This window comes from Ictidomys tridecemlineatus, chromosome 12 (genome assembly GCF_052094955.1).
Source record: "Ictidomys tridecemlineatus isolate mIctTri1 chromosome 12, mIctTri1.hap1, whole genome shotgun sequence".
NCBI lineage: Eukaryota > Metazoa > Chordata > Mammalia > Rodentia > Sciuridae > Ictidomys > Ictidomys tridecemlineatus.
In genome coordinates this window covers 5,628,118-5,646,226 of record NC_135488.1, presented here as the reverse complement: position 1 = coordinate 5,646,226, position 18,109 = coordinate 5,628,118, and the positions used below count along the sequence as shown (strand labels likewise).

The 18,109-nt window shown below is 39.9% G+C and overlaps 1 protein-coding gene across 1 annotated transcript in view; it reads right to left on the bottom strand.

The window, feature by feature from the left end:
* Positions 1-18,109, bottom strand: part of LOC101961704 (nephrocystin-1-like) — a 75,016-nt gene that overhangs the window by 12,056 nt on the left and 44,851 nt on the right. The window contains exons 3-10 of the mRNA XM_078029779.1: positions 17,827-17,918; positions 17,234-17,362; positions 14,029-14,102; positions 9,020-9,080; positions 7,884-8,008; positions 5,699-5,918; positions 4,152-4,249; positions 583-625 (exon numbers count right to left, since the gene is read on the bottom strand). Coding sequence (XP_077885905.1) covers positions 4,232-4,249; positions 5,699-5,918; positions 7,884-8,008; positions 9,020-9,080; positions 14,029-14,102; positions 17,234-17,362; positions 17,827-17,918 — 719 coding nt within the window. The 3' untranslated portion in view covers positions 583-625; positions 4,152-4,231. The remainder of the gene's footprint in view (positions 1-582; positions 626-4,151; positions 4,250-5,698; positions 5,919-7,883; positions 8,009-9,019; positions 9,081-14,028; positions 14,103-17,233; positions 17,363-17,826; positions 17,919-18,109) is intronic.

Genomic DNA, 18,109 nt, shown 5'->3' with positions numbered 1-18,109 from the left:
GCATAAGTGCACTCTCAACCACCTGCACCGCGCCCACGAGCATCTCCTTGGGAGTTAGAAGAGCAGTAAAAGGTCAGGAAGATGCTAACTGAACCGTTCATGGTGATTACTCACGGGGTGGAGAATTTTCATTTTCTCGTGTCATTTTTTTTAAATGACAGGATTACAGATAGTGTCTTACCTTTCTGGGTTTTTCAGACTTTTCAAATCATAACTAAAATCTAATGCCAGCCTTTGCCAAAATGATAAATAATCTGGATAGGATCAATGAGAAAGATTCCGAGCTCTGAAATCACACCATGAATGAGATGATCTACTCTTCTTGTACAGAAGCCCTAATGAGAAATGCTGGTTACAGCTCAGGCTTGCTAAGGCAGAAAGAGAAGCCTTCTGCCCTGCACCTTCCACACCTGAGCCTGGGTAGATCTAGGCAGTCTCGAAGAGTCTCCATCCTGGTTTGAATCTGAACTCAACCAGAACTATAGGTAATAAAACACTTAAGACATCCCAAATGTCTTAATTGCCAAAAATATTATAAGACATCAAATATAAAGTATTATTAATAAGACAGCAGATACCAACCTCTGAGATTGCTTTTTGAACAGCACTGCAGCGAGTATCAGTTCTGGGGAAATGAAAGAGCAGGTAAGTGCATGCGCAGCCTCTGCCCCTCACCACAGGAATCAGAGAAGAAGTACAAACACTCAGTAGATTCTGAAGACCAAACAATCTCTAGGCGAGGCCAAGCTAGAACTAAATGCACTAAAAATAATTGCAAAACTAAAGTAGCCATGACCTTTAGGTCAACAATAATATGAAAAGCTCTCTAGGTATAAGTTGACTCCATTTCAAGAAAATCTTGCATTATTTTAATAGTAAAAATAAATAAAAAGTCGGCAGAAGCTGCTCGCTCTCCCACGCTCTGTACCTCTGATTAGCTTCGGATTCACCCTCCGTCCCCCCAGTGTCCTCCTCACTGCCCTCTTCACTTGTCGCCTGCTCCTCTTCTTTATCACAGGGCTGGAAAAGTGTTGAAACAGGAAGTGCTTTCCAACTAACACATAATCAACCAATAAAAATGCTACGACTTTAAGAAACTTTCAGGCACAGAGGGGAATTTATATGTGACAGGGAAAAAAAATTTCAACCCAAGACTGATAACTTCACTATGTGAAACAATGACAAAGACTAAAGTAAACAGCAAATTCACCAAAATAAATCCCAGGTAGAATTTATTCAAATGAAAAAAATTAAAAGAATTACCTTTGATAGGAGAAAATAAAGGTGGGGTAAAGCCCTTTGCAGTTATGATACCAAAATTTAAAAAATCATAAATGGAAATGCTAGCAGATTTCACTAATAAAAAATACACGCAGCTGAAGGTCAATAAAGAAACCATTAACACCAAGTTCTAAGGGTTAATTTTATAAAAAGCTCTTATAAATCAAGAAAAAGATTTTTTTAAAAAATTCATTTGAAAAATGGTCAAAGGAACTGAACTGGTTATCCATAAAGAAGAAACGCAAATGGTCGTAAATCATATGAAAGGATGCTCAGCCTCATTCGGAGTATCACAAGTACAAATAAAAACTATGAGGCTGTTTTGTTGATCACATTGGCAAAGGCTAAGAAAGACTGGTACTGGCCAGCCTCGGCAGATGCATGGGGAAATAAGCCCTCTTGACATTGGAGGCCATAATTTTGCCAAGACAAAATTGGCAAAATAAATCAAGATATAAAGGTGTAAACCCTTAGAAGCACTGACAAGCATGTAGGATTTCACCCAAGAGCAACAACCAAGAGTCTACAAAGAGGTACATGCAGACTGATCCAAACAGGCTGCAGGTGGCCACCCTACACCTCTTCCTCTCTAGCAGAACCGCTGACTCATCGGGCCTGCTGAGACTCCATCTGGCCAGCCAGCCTCCCTTGCAGCTAGGTGTGGCCTGGGGACTAAATATGCTGGTCGTTGAGACGTGGCTGAAGTTTTCTAACTTCCAGAAAACTTTTTACCTCCTTAGATAGCAGCTCATATTTCTTGATTCTTTCCTCTTTTCCCTTTTGCTGCTCAGAATCATTAAAGGATTTGGCCACTGACTTAACTAAAGAGGTAACCCAGGAAGAGCTGCCTCACTTGGAGCTATGGAGTTCCAGGTGGGGCCTGAACCAGCACCAGAAAGCCATCTCCACACTCCTTCCATGCATGGGAGAAGACGCAGCTACCTCAGGTGAGCTGCTTTGGGGAGATTTTTTGGTAATTCATAGAAGCTAATTTTAGGTTCTTTGTGGCATAATTGATGGTGATTATAGGTTGCAAACACCCTGAATAAATGTCACCACGAGCTGGAATGCTTGCTGCCTTCCAAAGGATGACCTAGACCTGTCCTGCGTGGTGCATAGCCCTTCACCACCCGTGACTACTGAGCTCTTCACATTAGCACAGGTTGAGATGTGCTGTCCACATAAACACACACTGGATTTTGAACCTAATATAAAACAAGTAACTCAATGTCCAAATATAGATCATATGTTGAAACGATATTTTTGATATATTAGACAATATAAAATATTAAAAATAATTCCCCTTATTTGTTTACTTCTTAATGTGTGTAATGAAAATATATATTTGTGTCTTTTGCTGGCAAAGAATTCCTAAAACTCTTGGAATTCCCTGAATTCTTATTCATAAGAAGTTTTCTTAGTCCTAAGAAGTTCAACCATTCTAGTGTGCAGGCTAGTGAGGTGCCTCTAGAGGACCCCCAGACAGCTTCAGAAAGGGATTAGAGGTTAGAACCTTCCGCTCTTCCTTCCAAACTTTAGGGAGGATGAAGGAGCTAGAGACTAAATTCATCACCAATGGTCAGTGATTTAGTTAATGAGAATAAACAAACTTCCATAGAAACCCCTGGGAGGCTGGGGCTTGGGTATCTTCCAGGTGGGTGAATACACAAAGGCTTTGGGGAACAGCATGCTTAGGTCCTGCATGCCCTATCTCAACATCTTGCCCTGTGCATCTTCTTCACTGGTGTTCCTGAGTTGCATCCTTTATAATAAACTGGTACATCCAAGTATAGTTGTCCCGCAGTATCCTCAGGGGATTGGTCCCAGGAATCCCCATGGATACTAAACCTAAGGATGCTCTAGTCACTTATATAAAATGATACAGTATTTGCATATGACCTGTACACATCTTCCCACATACCTTAAATCATATACAAAATACCTATGATCTCTAACACAATGTAAATGCCAAATAAATGATTATTATATTGTATAGTTTAGAAAATAACGACAAGAAAAAGAATTGGACATGTTCAATATAGAAGCAACTGTTTTAAGATATTCTTGCTCTGTATCCTCAGATACAGAGGACAGACTGGAAAGTGTTCTCCCAAGTTCTGTGAGTCACCCTAGGGAATCATCAGACCCCTGCAGAAGGAGAGGAGACTTCTGAATTTTTAGCCAATCAGTCAGAAGTACAAGTCGCTGCTGGGACGTGTGACTGGCATCTGAACAGAGGGCAGTCTAGTGGGACTGTGCCCTTACTGTGTGACACCTGTGCTAAATCCAGGAGTTAAGGCCAGAATCCAACTGAGTTGCTGGACACTTGCTGGTGCTAAGGAGCTGATATGGAAAATGACACCCGTGGTGTCAGAGAATAACCCCGCCCCCCCATCAGGAACTCAGTGTGGTCAGTGGAAGACTTGGAATCCCGTGTGTGGGTTTTCTTATTTCCATCTGACAGAGCTCATCCAGACAGGTGTCTGCACCACGCAGCATGTGCTGTGACTCAGGACGAAGCAGGCATGGACAGTATGCTGATATCTTGGTAAGGGGGTCATGTATTTGTGGAAGTAAACACCAAGTGGACAGTGGCCATGTTTTATGATAATAAATGCCTCTTCCTTGTTATAAATACCACCAGCTCACAAAGCCACCTCCTGCTGAGAATGCTCCCAGGCTCACTTTCACCCAAGCTCTTCACAGGCCCCCAGGACCTCAATACACAATGTCCTCCCCACGTCCTATGTCTGTAAAACTAAATTTAAATTTCAAGTCATTCTCTAGTCAACTGATCCAAGAATATAGCTTAATGTTTATCTGAAAATGAGATCTATCTGAAGGAGAAAGCATAAACAACAAAGACTCACCTCCAGGTAGGTTCTGGGAATCAGACCTTCGTTTCTTTTACTGTCCTTAGCTATCCACCAACCATCAGGCTTCTTCTCAATTACAAGAAGAATTTCTCCTTTTTTAACGCAAAACAAAGTACAAATTTAAAAATAAAGCTCAATAGTCATGAGTAGCATTTCATTACTAATGCTTTAAAATATACACTGAAAAAAGGAAATATTTCCTTAATTCAATATTTATCCTAACTTTTATCAAATGCTTCCTTACTGCCATACCCCAATACCTTTGTGACTATAAATGAATCATTCCTTTGGGTTTCTCAACACACATTCAAATTCTACATGCAAATGGGGACCATTTCCACAAGCATTTATGAGGACCCATACTTATTCTAGCAATTTGATTATTGCAGAAAATATTTTTGAATTTGTAAGTCTCTCTTTGGAAAATTTCTTCCAGGAGTATCATATAAATCCCTGAAGAAAAATGATTCTATTAAGTTAAGCCCTATTTTGAAACAAAAATAGTTTACCCAATGTTCCTACCTACCTAATCCATGTTTTTAACAATACTTGTCCATTGAAAACAATACTTGTTCATGTACGAATAATCCATCCTTGAAAAACAGTAATTTCCACTACTGAAGACATGTAAAAGCAAAGACTTTCTTAGAATATACATTATTATTTAGTATTGGTGGCATTTTTCCAAGAAAAGTTAAAAAAAAAAAAACTATGAATTAAAATATATTAGCTGAGTGCAGTAGCACATGCCTGTAATTTCAGTGACTTGGGAGTCTGAGGCAGGAGGATTGCAAGTTTGGGGCCAGCCTCAGCAACTTGGCGAGGTTCTAAGCAACTTAGCAAGGGGCCCTGTCTCAAAGTAAAAATAAAAAAGGGGTGGGGACGTAGCTCAGTGGTAAAGCACTCCCAAGTTCAATCCCTGGTACCAAACCAAACAAAAAACAATAAAGATATTAGTTGTACAATATTCTTGCATATTTTACTATTAATGAGTGTCACACTTTGAAGTTAAACAAAAGATCAAGATTTATATATTCAATAAAAATTTCTTTGAATCATTTCACTAGCAGAAAACTGTCTCAAATCCTTTACAAACCACACCTGCATGGCTGAGGCTCTAGCTCAGGGGTAGATCACCTGCCCGGCTAGGCCAGGTCTGATTCCTGCTCTGCATAAACAAACAAGACCCCACAACTTCATTTTTCTATCCCACCTGCCACTTACCTATGCACAGGCCTAGAATAGACGTGCGCCCCTTCAAGTCTAAGCCAACAGGAAGAAGTGTGATAGTGCTCCCCCTACCTCAGCTAGGACACTGCCTAACCCACCTGAATAACTTGGTACATATGACATTCAGAAACTAATTATAAAATTTTACCCCTTGTTAAGATTTATCAACACTAAAGCCACATCTTTAGAACAGGTAACTTCAATAATAGACTCTCACATAACTACTGCTTGTAAATCATAATTCCTTATTTAAGCAGACTGAGCCTTTAGAAACATTCTCCTTACACTAGGTCCCTGTCTTCTCTACTTACCTTAAATGTAAGGTCCCCAACTTGCTGAGCAGTAAAATCTCCAAGAACAATGTATTTTCTACTTGTTTGTTTAGGAGATTCATTTTCTTGTTCCTCTTCCTCTTCCTCTGCTGATTCTTCTTCCTCTCCACCACTTTCTTCCATTTCGTCATCATCTTCATCTTCTTCATCTTCCTCAGAAGAATCCTCATCTTCCTCTTTGTCAGTAAGCACATCAGTTCTACAAAAAGCATTTGTATGAGGAGATCTCTTGAAAAAACATGCGAGTACAAACCCAGTTGGAGCAGAACCTCTGCACCTTGAAGAACTGTTCCATTTTTGGAGCTGGCCCCCCCCCAAAAAAAAAAAAAAACAATGAAAGGAAAGTACAACTAATGGTTCCCACAACCGTGCTGAGCACACGTGACCTGAAGGACTGAGGGTGAACAAGGAGCTGGTTGATATGAGCGAGGCCTGTGCTACAAGAGCACCCCACCACAGCCTGGGTCCCCCATTCAGGACACGCTGCTTGAGCGCTCTCACACAGTGCTTGAAACACAAGTGGGGGTTTTGATTCTGGCTCTCTCTCCTCTGTGGGTGACCTTCTTGTAAGCTCTCTCTTTCTCATAAAAAAAGTTGAGATAACAACAGAACATGACTCCTAAGGCTGTCATGAGGATCAGGTGAGTGACAATCGGTAAAGTGTTTAGAACAATGTCTGCCTGCAGTGAGCTTCCCATCAGAGCCAGTTAGGATGAGGGCTAAGGCAGTGGCTCAGTGGTAGAGCTCTTGAATGTACACTGGAGTATCTGGATATACCTAGAGCCATTTATCTTCATCACTATTGTATTTCTTTCCTCTTAATCAGTTTTGCTAAGAATTTATCAATTTGATTAATATTTACAGAAAAGTAAATGTTTGGCTTTGCTGATTGTACCTACTGTTTATCTGTTGATGTCACTGTTTTCTGTTCCCATTGTATTTTTTCCTTTCCCTTGGGCTTACCTTGTTCTTTTTCTGGCTTCTTAAGTTAACAGCTTCAATAATTGATTTTTGGTATCTTTTAAAATTATTCATTGAAGCTTTGAATTCCTTTCTAAGCACTACTTTGGCTGCAACCCATGAATCATACATACTTTTTAAAATATTTTTTTAGTTGAGGTTGGACATAATAAATAAAGGTATTATGTGGTGCTGAGGCTCAAACCCAGCATCTCACACGTGCTAGGCAAGCACTCTATCGCTGAGCCACAACCCAGCCACAGAGTCATACATTTTTATCATTTGAAATATTTTCCAATTTCCAGTGCAACACTTCCTTGAAATAATGGGTCATACAGATAAAGTATGTAACTTAATTTACAGACTTTTAATGATATCTAGTTATTTTTCTGTCACTGAGCTTTAATATAATTCTAAGAGATCAAAAAATATATACAATTTCAATTCTTTGAAATTTATTGAAAATTGCTCTCTGGTCCTATATGGCTCATTTTGGCTAATGTTATATGTTCACTTGAAAAGAATGCATTTTATTTATTTGCACAGATTTTATAGTTGTTTGTGGTGGAAAAGTTAAGTAAAATATCAGCTATTCTGACATTCTTAATACTAGAATTCAGTGAAAATTCTAGAATCTTCAAGTCAATATTCTTAGCATTTTCCCCACAGTGTAAAAAGCTGGGGAACAGCATTTGAAGGGTCTAAATAATTGATATTTTGTTGCTCCCTACAAATTGGGTTTGTTTATACCTACATGTCTTTTATAATTTGTAAGAGAGATTATTAACATTCTCTCCAGCAGAAAAACAATTATGTGTCTACTTCAAATTTTTAAAAAACATTTATAAGAAAGGGGACCCTGTCAGTAGACACTGCAAGTCATTTTCCTTACCCATCAACACTGACACTCAGGGCATCATCCTAGTTATTAAACACTTGTTTACGTAGCTTCTCGCACCTCTGTTTTGCTTTCCCAACTACATCTTGAGTAACCTGAGGGCAAAGACTAGGACGTGCACATCTTTACATCTCTCTTGGGATTTGACGTGTCCTATCATGCACAATAACTGCTCATTATTCAGACCGTTGTTGTCATTTCTTCATATCTATGCTGTTATAGTATATATTTATTTCAGAATCAAATGTAAAAATGATAGCAACAAAATATCTGAAAGAAAGGAATGAAGGCAAGAAGATGGCATACTCAGTTCTATGTTCTCTGCTTGTGGTCACAGCAAGCGCCTGCAACTGTTGAGTGAGCTTGTCCAGAAAATTCTGCTCCTCCTCCTTTCTCTGATTATAGTTCCCGACAGGTGCAGACTCATCCGCCTAGGAGAGAATATTTCACTGAAAATGAATTTTAGTTTCCTAATTACATTCATTTTAAAAAAATAACAATAAAAACCACAGTAAGTGCTGTAGGACAAAATAAAGACTAGTGTGAGATTATACTTACCTTAGGGAAATACATCAGAGTTAAAAGAAATGTAGTTAAGTAATTGAGATGGAATGCAAGCCAAATGAAAACACAAAACCACATGGTTTTGTTTTCGTTTTGTTTCTTGCTGAGCACTGCAGACACTCTAGAGTCAAGTAGGGGACAGGGTCTGACAGGATATTGGCTCCAGAGTCAGAAAGAAGAGGGCTGGTCCCAGGTTCTGCCACTTACTGACACAGACATTGTTTCTTCACCTTTGAAGGCTGTTTTCCCATCTGTGAAATGGGTTAACTAGGTTTTCAAACTCGGGGCGAGCCTGCCTCCTGCGTTGAAAAGTTCTGTGTAACTGCAGAAATGCAGAAGAGACACTCAGATGCAGTAACAAGGATTCAGACACAGGCAGGGGACACTTTCAGGTGACTTCCACTTGCTCCATGAGCCTCTAGCCCTAGACATGTAGATGAAACTCAGGCCTATACCAAAAAAAAAAAAGTCCTGAAGGGATGGCCAAGGGTAAAGCTTGCTCCTCCAATCTGGCAGTCATTGCTGTGAGAGCCACCAGCAAGACCAGACTTCCTTCCACTCACCCAGGGCCAGACTCTACCCACAGTGGGATTAAAATCAAAATGGCTCTAAACTGCACCTCATCTAAGTTATACAATCCACACATTTGAAAGGCAGTGTCTGGGATTCTGGGTCCTTAATGCTGAAGAGCTCAGCAGGGCTGGAGGTTCTCTTCTGCTCTGAAGCACACCTGGGAGACCATGCCCCCACTCAGCACCTCTGGGTTAGGCTTTATTTCTAATACAAACCCAGGAACTTACCAACTCCAATTCATTCCTCTTAGTAAAAATATTTATATAAAAAGTTTTTTTTTCTAATATGATTCACATAATACTTACTTTTCTTAGCTTTTGAAGAACATTTTTATTCTCATCTATTATCTGTTTTAACTGGATACATCTAAATTTTAAAAAAGAAAGAAAATATAATGATTTTTCTGTTGTCACAATTAGAAAGCTATTTAAAAAAATCATTCAATCACTAAGCAGGCAAGGCCATTGGCTACTGTTAAGAATAATGTTTAAAAATCCACATGTAAAAACCTTTGTACCCATTGCTTTAGATGATCCAAGGGGCGCTCCAAGGCCCTGGGCAGGAAAACCAGGCTCAGAAATGTCAGGGACCTGGGGCCTCAGTCTCCTGAGTCTAAAATGAGGAGGGGCTCTGGGTTCTAAGATGCCTCCCCAGCTCTATAGTTCCCAAGGCCAAGGAACTGGACATGAGACACAACTGACCCCCACCACAGCTGTGTAAGTCTCCCAACAAGCCCGACTCCAGGCAGAGAAAATAAGGTTCTAAAAAGAACCACAGTGGGTCCCTGGGAGGGCAGGTGGGCACTCGGGGACTCCGAGTGGGCACTCGGACTAGTGGCAGTGGCAGGTGCAATGCTTTGGGCTACAGAGACAGCTCATATATCTCAGTTTAAGTCTCAGACACCCAGAGAAGAGATACAAAAAATGACCAAAAATTGGGTACAACTGATGATAGGGGAGTTTTCCTTCTTTTTCTTGATACTAAGGATTGAATCCAGGAGCACTGAACTACAGAGCCACATCCCCAGCCTTTTTCTGCATTTTATTTAGAGACAGGGTGTCCCTGAGTTGCTTGGAGACTCACTAAATTGCTCAGGCTGCCTCTGAACTCATGATCCTCCTGCCTCAACCTCCTAAGCCACTGAGATCACAGGTGTGTGCCATGGCACCCAGAGGAGTTTTCAAAAATCAAATCCTTTTTTTAGTATTCGGAGCCCTGGCTTTTCTCTCACTCTCTGAAAAGTGATTTCTGTGTTATTGGAGCTGTTTTTCTCTTACAGATGTGAGTGAAATGACATAAAGTAACATAAAAGGGAAATGGGGTAGGAGTCAAAAGTCCTTTGTGAAATGGGCAGGTGGTGGGGGGACACCTGGGCTGGCCAACAGAACATAAAAGAGCATGCTCAGGATGCCCCCTGTCCCCAGCCTCTACAGCAAGGCATTAAGAAACCCCCTGCCCTTCCTGCTCTTAAATATTGCCCCCTAAGGACTTTGCAATTCTGAGGACAGACATCATCAACAAGCTGAGGATGGCAGAAGAGACAGAATGTCACCAACCGCTGGTCTTGGGACATCAGGAGCCACTGACCCACCCGGGAGAATCCAGCAGCAGAGTTCTGTCAGATGAGACTTAGTAAAGCTGCTTATTTTGACAGATGTCCTGTTGAATGAAAGAACTCAGAAATCTCACTTGAGAGCTAGAGTACAAAATGATTTTTTTATAATACACAATCCAAGAAAATAATTATAATTATCTCCTTCACATCTATAAAATTATCAAATCCTCAAACAGCCCAGATACTGAAGATTCCTGGTTCAGGATAAAAACTAAGCACACACCCATCTTCGCTGCCTCCTGAAACCAAACAAAAAATGACTAAAGTGTTTTCGAAGGTAATAACCCCAAACAGCAAAGAATGGGAAAGGATCATGGGCCAGCAAGAGAGGGCAACAAATTTCTGCTGCATGGAAAAAACAGAAGCATGTTCTTTTACCAAGTGACACTCTAATCAAGTGTCACACAGGCACAAGGGACACCCGGCAGAACGCTCCAGGATCATGAAGGTCTGTCTAGGATGCACATGGGTGCACGTTTAGGGAAATCAATCTTAAAGCCATCAGGGGTCTTTGTATTCCTCGGGAAAAGAGCAAAGATTCTCATTAAGTTTACATTTAGTTAAGGCTCTTTTGTAATAAAGGTAGTAACTTTTAAAGTTTATTTACAGAAATCCTCAGCCTGTTAGCTCTCTTCTCTTATTTCACCTTCTGTTTTCCTTCTGAACCAGAATATTCTTCTTAAAATATAAAAATAATAATAATAAATGATTTGGGGAGAATCATAATTACTAAAGAACTTTCCAGCACACCTATTCCTGCACTGAAGGCTCCTCAGACTAAAGGCTGGTTCCTGACCCCATAATGAGCCCTGTCCACCTGCAAAGAACTTGATTTGCATTCAGCATATGGTGCTAACAGGAAAGACACCAAGATATGCCACAGTGAAAGAACCCGAGAAAGGGCTCTAGAATAATCAACCCAGGCTCACACTCTCAAATAAAAATGAATAGCAAAGGGCCACCAGACTAAATAAAGAAAACCAGCAACAGAAGGATAAAATGTAAAATCAATAAACAAATAAATAGGAATCCGAGCACCAAGGAAGCAAAGACAATTCAAAGAACAGTAGAAAACTTAAAAACAAACCTAAGCATGGAAGGAGAAAATCTGAAAGCAGGAATATGATACTTTAAAAAAAAAAAAAAAGATTGAAAACAAGAAAAAACACTAGTAAATGAACAAGATGATCAGTAAATTAAACATTCATAGAAGTTATAAAAATTTTTGTTAGTGTTTTATTTGGAATGTCTGATGGACTTAATTGTGGCTGCTACACAAAATACTGTCAGTATTTGTTACCCAATCCTCAATTACAATTCCATTTAGGAAGAAATAAAAAAGTCAAGAGAATCTCCCAGGCGTAAGGAAAAGACAAGCAACAAAAGTATTCATGAGAGGTTTAGAAACCTAGACAATCTATCTAAGATATTCAATACCCGACTCAAAAATGTTTCAGAAAAAAATAGATAAATGGAAGTAAAGAAGTGATCTTTAGTAAAATAAAATTTCCAAGAGCTCATGAGAAATATATGAGTTTTCAAAGTGAAACTATCCACTTGGTGCTAAACAGATAAAAACAATGCCAAAATATATTCTGCTAAAATTTCAAAACACCAAGGCTGAAAAGTCAACAGGCTAATTATTAAGGAACGATAATTGGACTTACCAGCATCACCGCATGCAAAGAAAACTCAACAATGCCTTCAAAAGTTTTAGTAGCAATTATTTTAAATTCTATAACCAGCTAACTATTAATCAAACATAAGGGAAAAATGACATTTTCAGACTTGCAAACATCAGTGTGAATTTTTAATGTGAGCTTGGGTTGATTTTGAAGGATCATTTTATTCACAAGCTAACTATGGCTTAAAAATACTTATTATTGCCAGGCGAGGTGTCACACCTCTACAATCCCAGCAACTCTAGAGGCTGAGGAGGAGGATTGAAAGTCTGAGGCCAGCCAGGGCAACTTAACAAGACCTTGTCACAGAAGAAAAAAATAAAAAGGACGAGGGATGTAACCATATGGCAAAGGGGCCTGGGTTCATTCTCTTCTCCCCATAAACACTTAATATTTTTTAATTTGAGAGAGAGGGGGGGGGGAGGAGAGAGAGAGAGAGAGAGAGAGAGAGAGAGAGAGAGAGAGAGAGAGAGAGAGAGAGAGAGAGAGAGAATAAATTTTTAATATTTATTTTTTAGTTTTCGGTGGACACAACATCTTTATTTTATTTTTATGTGGTGCTGAGGATCCAACCCAGCGCACTGCGCATGCCAGGCGAGCATGCTACCGCTTGAGCCAAATCCCCAGCCCCAACGCTTAATATTTTTTAAAAGAAAATTCAAAGCTTAGCTTTCCCCAAGGCTTCAAATATAGTCGGTATATACTATTTTGTTTTTAAATCTAGCAAAGCAAGCACGATTACCTTTATTATTTTCTTCACTATTATTAATTAACTTAATTTGAAATAATTCCTTAAATAATCAATCCTGCCAATAATGGTAAATTAAATTCCATTTGACATTTTAAAAATTATTTATATTTTACTTTGCCTTTAGGCACTTTGAATTGCTGGCTTAAGTAAAACTTTTCCAAATACTTCTAATAAATAATCTGTTAATAGAATGAATCTCATAATCTTTTCTTTTCTTCTCCATGGTCTTATTACTTAAGTATTTACTACTTATCTCCTGGTGCCCCTTCTCATGTTCTTCTGAATGCTATAAACTCTTCAAATACCCCCAAATATGCAGATTTACTTAATGATGTTCTGAACTTAATGCAAAAGTGTTAGCAGTCTAGTTCAGTTTAGTTCCTTATGTCTATTTAATGTTAAAATTTCCCAGGGATTAAAACCAGAAACTACTTACTCATATAGAAAACACAGTACCTTTTCAAGAAAATTAAAGGTCATTATCCCAAGCAAAGACAAATTGCTTCTAGCAAGATATCTGATCATTTCTGGGCTACATGAGCCAAAGGCCTAGGGTAATTCTGCATGAGCCACCACAGTGCATTCTGAGCAGATTTTAGTTGCTGCACAATAGCAACAAGCCCACAACCACTAGGTGTAGCTGGTTCCTTCTAGACCTTCATGACATCACCCTGCAATCCTTCCATTTGGTTGTAATGGGATAAACCCTGCCCTTCTGAAATTCTCAAGTGCTCTCCCTTGCTTCAAAGAATTCTGCATTTCTTAGCCACCTTAAAACATTTTCATAGGCTCCCAACTTTAGTGTCTTAAAGCCAAGTAATGCTAGATGCATTAACTAACTGCTGTGAGCCTTGATTTTCTTATTTATGTTAATAAGTACCTTATAGTATTACTGAAAAAATTTAAGAAAAAGTTTGAGGAGTACAGACTATAATGCCCGGCACATACAGGGTATAAAATAAATGAAGGGTGCTTCTTTTTAATATTTACTATTCTTTATTTGATCTTATCATTTCAAATTAAGACCATATAGATAATGATAGGAAATATTTAAAAGTACATTTTAGAAAATCTTATTCACTGTCACCTCAATATTATCTACCATTATTATTTTGTCTTTTGGGTGAAACTAGATAAATAAAATGAAAAAGTAAGAAAGGAAGGGAAAGAAGGCAAGAAAGTCTCAAACAACTTCTGTGCCTTAAATCCAACTCATTGAGATATAAGTATAGTCCCGAGAAAACCCAATAATTGAGCATACTTTACCTTTGGTAAATATCTCGACTTTTATTAGGTTCTACAGCTTCTTTCAATCGGCTCTCAGAAAGCAGACTATCAACCTACGGCAATCGAAGACAGTTCAAAACATCATATTAAGTTATGATTCTTAAATTTCAGTTATGTCTATTGTCTTAGGAAATAAAAATTTACTTTTCTCTCCTTAAGAAATAAACACTTTTAGGCATACAATAAAGTCGAAAGAATTTTATAGCAAATACCTATATGCCACTACCTCGATTCTACTGTTCACATTTTACCCTACTTATTTGATCTATCTATCCATCAACCCACTTTGTTTTTATGCATTTTGAAGTCAACCGCAGTCATCAATACACTGCCCCCTAAATAATGTGCTATAGGTACCACTAAGAGAGCTGAATATTTGATGTAAAACATACAAAGACATGCACAAACCTAAAAGGTATATCTGCTGCATTTTGACAAACATGTGTGTTTATAACTGAAACCTCATAGAAGAACTCCAATGTCCTTTCTAGTAAATTCCATCCCATTCCTCCTCAGACAAACTTGTCTTGATTTTTTTCCACCCTAAATTTTGCCTGCTCTTGAACTTTTATATAAATGAACTTGTACAGTATGAACTCTTGTCTACATTAACCATGTAATGTTATGTTTCCACACTGTTGTATCATAAGTTTATTCCTTATTACCAAATAGTATTCACTGCATCGAATGTTACATGACTTTGTCATGACTTCCTGTGTTACTAAAGACTATTTGCATCTTTGTCAATGTACCCCTCCAAAAAGGCACACCTTTCTTTGGTTTCTTTTCTGCAGATTATGTGGAAAAGATAAAGTAGATAAAAAAGTAAATTCCACTAGCTTCTTCTCTGTCCTTATTATTTGGCATCCACCTGAGTTATTTACAAAATTCATACACTCAGTGACCCAAATAGGAAGCTGATTCCTTGTCCCATGGATACCATGCTGGAAATTTATTCCACTTTCTTTTTTTTTTTTTTTTAAGAGAGAGAGAAAAAAAATTTAATATTTATTTTTTACTTTTCGGTGGACACAACATCTTTATTTTATTTTTATGTGGTGCTGAGGATCGAACCCAGCGCCCCCAGCGCATGCCAGGTGAGCACATTAGTGCTTGAGCCACATCCCCAGCCCCGTCCACTTTCTTTTCAGGTCTCTTTTGTGGATACAAGAAAGAATGAGCTAATACTATTAAAACGTCCTTTCCAGATATTCAAGGTATCAAGTGGTTCCTGAATCAATTTGTCCCCAAGTTGAATAATTTTGTAATCACCTTTTATTTTTCTTTACTAACTGCTTTTATAGTTTACTTTTGAAAAATTTCCTGGTTCTCTTAATGTCCCACTAAATTTAAAATTAAGTGCAGAACCACAGTAAGTTACCGGTAAGTAAGTCAATACTCCATCAAGTTTTATTTTTCATTTCTACCAGGAGACAATTTTGCTTTTGCTGTACCACTGTGATTCCAATACAAAGTCACTTAAATATTTATGTGCTAAATTCTTGAGTACATTTTAAAATTTATTTTTTTAAATTCTTTTTAGGTACCAGGGATTGAACTCGGGGGCACATGACCCCAGCCCTATTTTGTATTATATTTAGAGACAGTCTCACTGAGTTGTACAGCACCTCATTTTTGCTGAGGCTGGCTTTGAATTCACCATCCTCCTGCCTCAGCCTCCAGAGCTGCTGGGATTACAGGAGTGGATCACCGTGCCTGGCTTATTTTTAACTGATATAAAATAATTTTATTTAGAGTAAAAACCTTAGCAATAGATACTTTTTACAAAATAAAATTAGCAAACTGATAAAGAATCTGAAAAAAAATGAACCTATTAATTGCTATTTACTTTTTTTTTCTTGCAAGGTAATAGACCTGGGATGAAATGGCACACACCTATAATCCCAGCTACTATGGAGGCTAAAGCAGGAGGCTCACAAGTTCAAGGCCAGCCTCAACAATTTAGACAGACTCTGTGTCACAATAAAAAATAAAAAGGGCTAGGGATGTGGCTCAGTGGTGGAGCACTTACATGCCTAGCATGCACAAGGCCCCAGAATTATCCCCAGTACCACAAAAACAAATAAATAATAAAAGAGCTGGGATGTGGCTCAGTGATAGGGCACACCTGGGTTCAATCTCAGTACTGGAAAAAAAAAAAAAGGCATAGGCATTCGGTGTACTTAAAAATGAGAAAAAACACTACTCCCAGCATTCCACCACAGAGATACCATTTCAGCATGTTTTCTTTTATATCGTTTTCATATACTATATATAGAAAAACGTCATTAAGATACCTTTTATTCCGTTTTGTTTTTGTTAACTTGCCATTTGATCACAAATATTTTCCCTAACACATTAAGATTTAACAAAAGTTTAGTAATAGTATTATTAAATCCCATCAAAAGTTATTCATTCCCCTATTCCTTCTCATTAAAGTGTATCATTTTTTCTATTAAGCAACAATGAGACCAGTACTTTTACTATCTATCAATCTCTGTCCCAACGTTTCATTATTACATAGGGCAGGTTTCTGGAACTCCACTACCGAGCCTGGGCGTATGCACATGGGCTACACCTCCTCACAGTGCTTTCCAGAAAGCTGAACCTGACATCCTGGAGCAGCAAGTCTAGGTGCCAGGCCGGCCACGCCTCCCCCAAGACTGTGAGTGGCCATTTTCACAGTCTTTGGGAGAGTTCATGTCCTTTGCCACTGGTTTATCTTTGAAGTTAACTTTCATGCTGACATCACTTGTGTGTCCTCTAGTTAACGTCCCTGCTCGCCCTCTAGGTCCTGCAGTCCTGACACAGTAGGACTCTTCCTGAGGCTTGGGCCCCAAGAGCGGTGGCTCCAGGGACAGGGACCCCGGAGAGCGCGGGGCGGGCGCGGGTAGGGCAGCTCCAGCGCAGCCCTGGGCTGCAGACCCGGCGGCTGGGGGCCGTCAGGGCGGGGAACGCGGTCTGTCGTGGACCATCGGGAGGTTCCCTGGGTGGCCGGGCTGGGCGCAGCACGGGCTGGAGCGGGGTTTGGCGCGGGCTGGAGCGGGGTTTGGCGCGGGGAGGTCCCGGGTGCGGAGCGTTTGTGTCGGACGCCGGCTCCAAGGGAGTGGGGTCGCTGGGAGGAAAGCGCCGCGGCGCCCCGAGTCCCCTGGCCCACCCGGGGGTGCGCCCGGCCCCACCGTACCTGCTGCTTCAGCTCCTGAATGCGACGCCGCACCGCCTGCAGCGGATCCCGTGGCAGGCGTGGCAGCACTTCCTTGGCGTGGCAGCATTTCTTCGGCCGCTGCCCTGCGCACAACGGTTGCCAGGGAGACTAAGGCGGCTCAGGAAGATGACGCCACCCTGCGCCCGCCCTCTAGCCCCGCCCACCTGCCGACTGCTGGCGGGAAGAAGGTGAGAGAGGTAGCATGCTCGCCGTGTTTGCAGACTAGGGAAACCCCGGGTGTGCGAAACTACACGTGCCACAGCGTATCGTTATTACCTCCGGTTGGGGTGCTGTTTTATGCTGTTGACTCATGCCAGTCTCACTGAGCAAATCTTAAGATGCGATTTGAGCGTTTTAACACTTTCATAACTACAAGAACTGTCCAGTGTAGCCTTCACCTGGTGCATGATTTGGGGGCATACTGTTGCTTTCAAAGTCACTTTTTAGTTATTTGTCTTCTGGGATATGGCTGTAGTTTCTCTCCATTCTGATTTTGCACGTCGTCCATCTGAATTCTGGGAGGATGGTGATTCTGTTCCAAGCAAGTCTGTGAGAAAATAATGCATCCTCACCTTGATCCCCAGTTTGCAGGCACTCTTAGGAAGCTGGTAATAATAATTCCCCAAGCTGGGCTGAATTCTGTAAATCCAATCCCCAAACTCCACTATGGCAACATTGTACTTGAGCAAGAATGACAGACCCAGCTAACCTCCCAAATGATGGACCACATTAATATAAATGTGTGTTCTTCAGAACTATACATAAGTTGATTCCACAGGTCAGGCGAAACTGTCACATTTTTATTATATACTTCTTTCTTCAAAAATGATAGAAAAGTCCATAAAGCCAAGTACT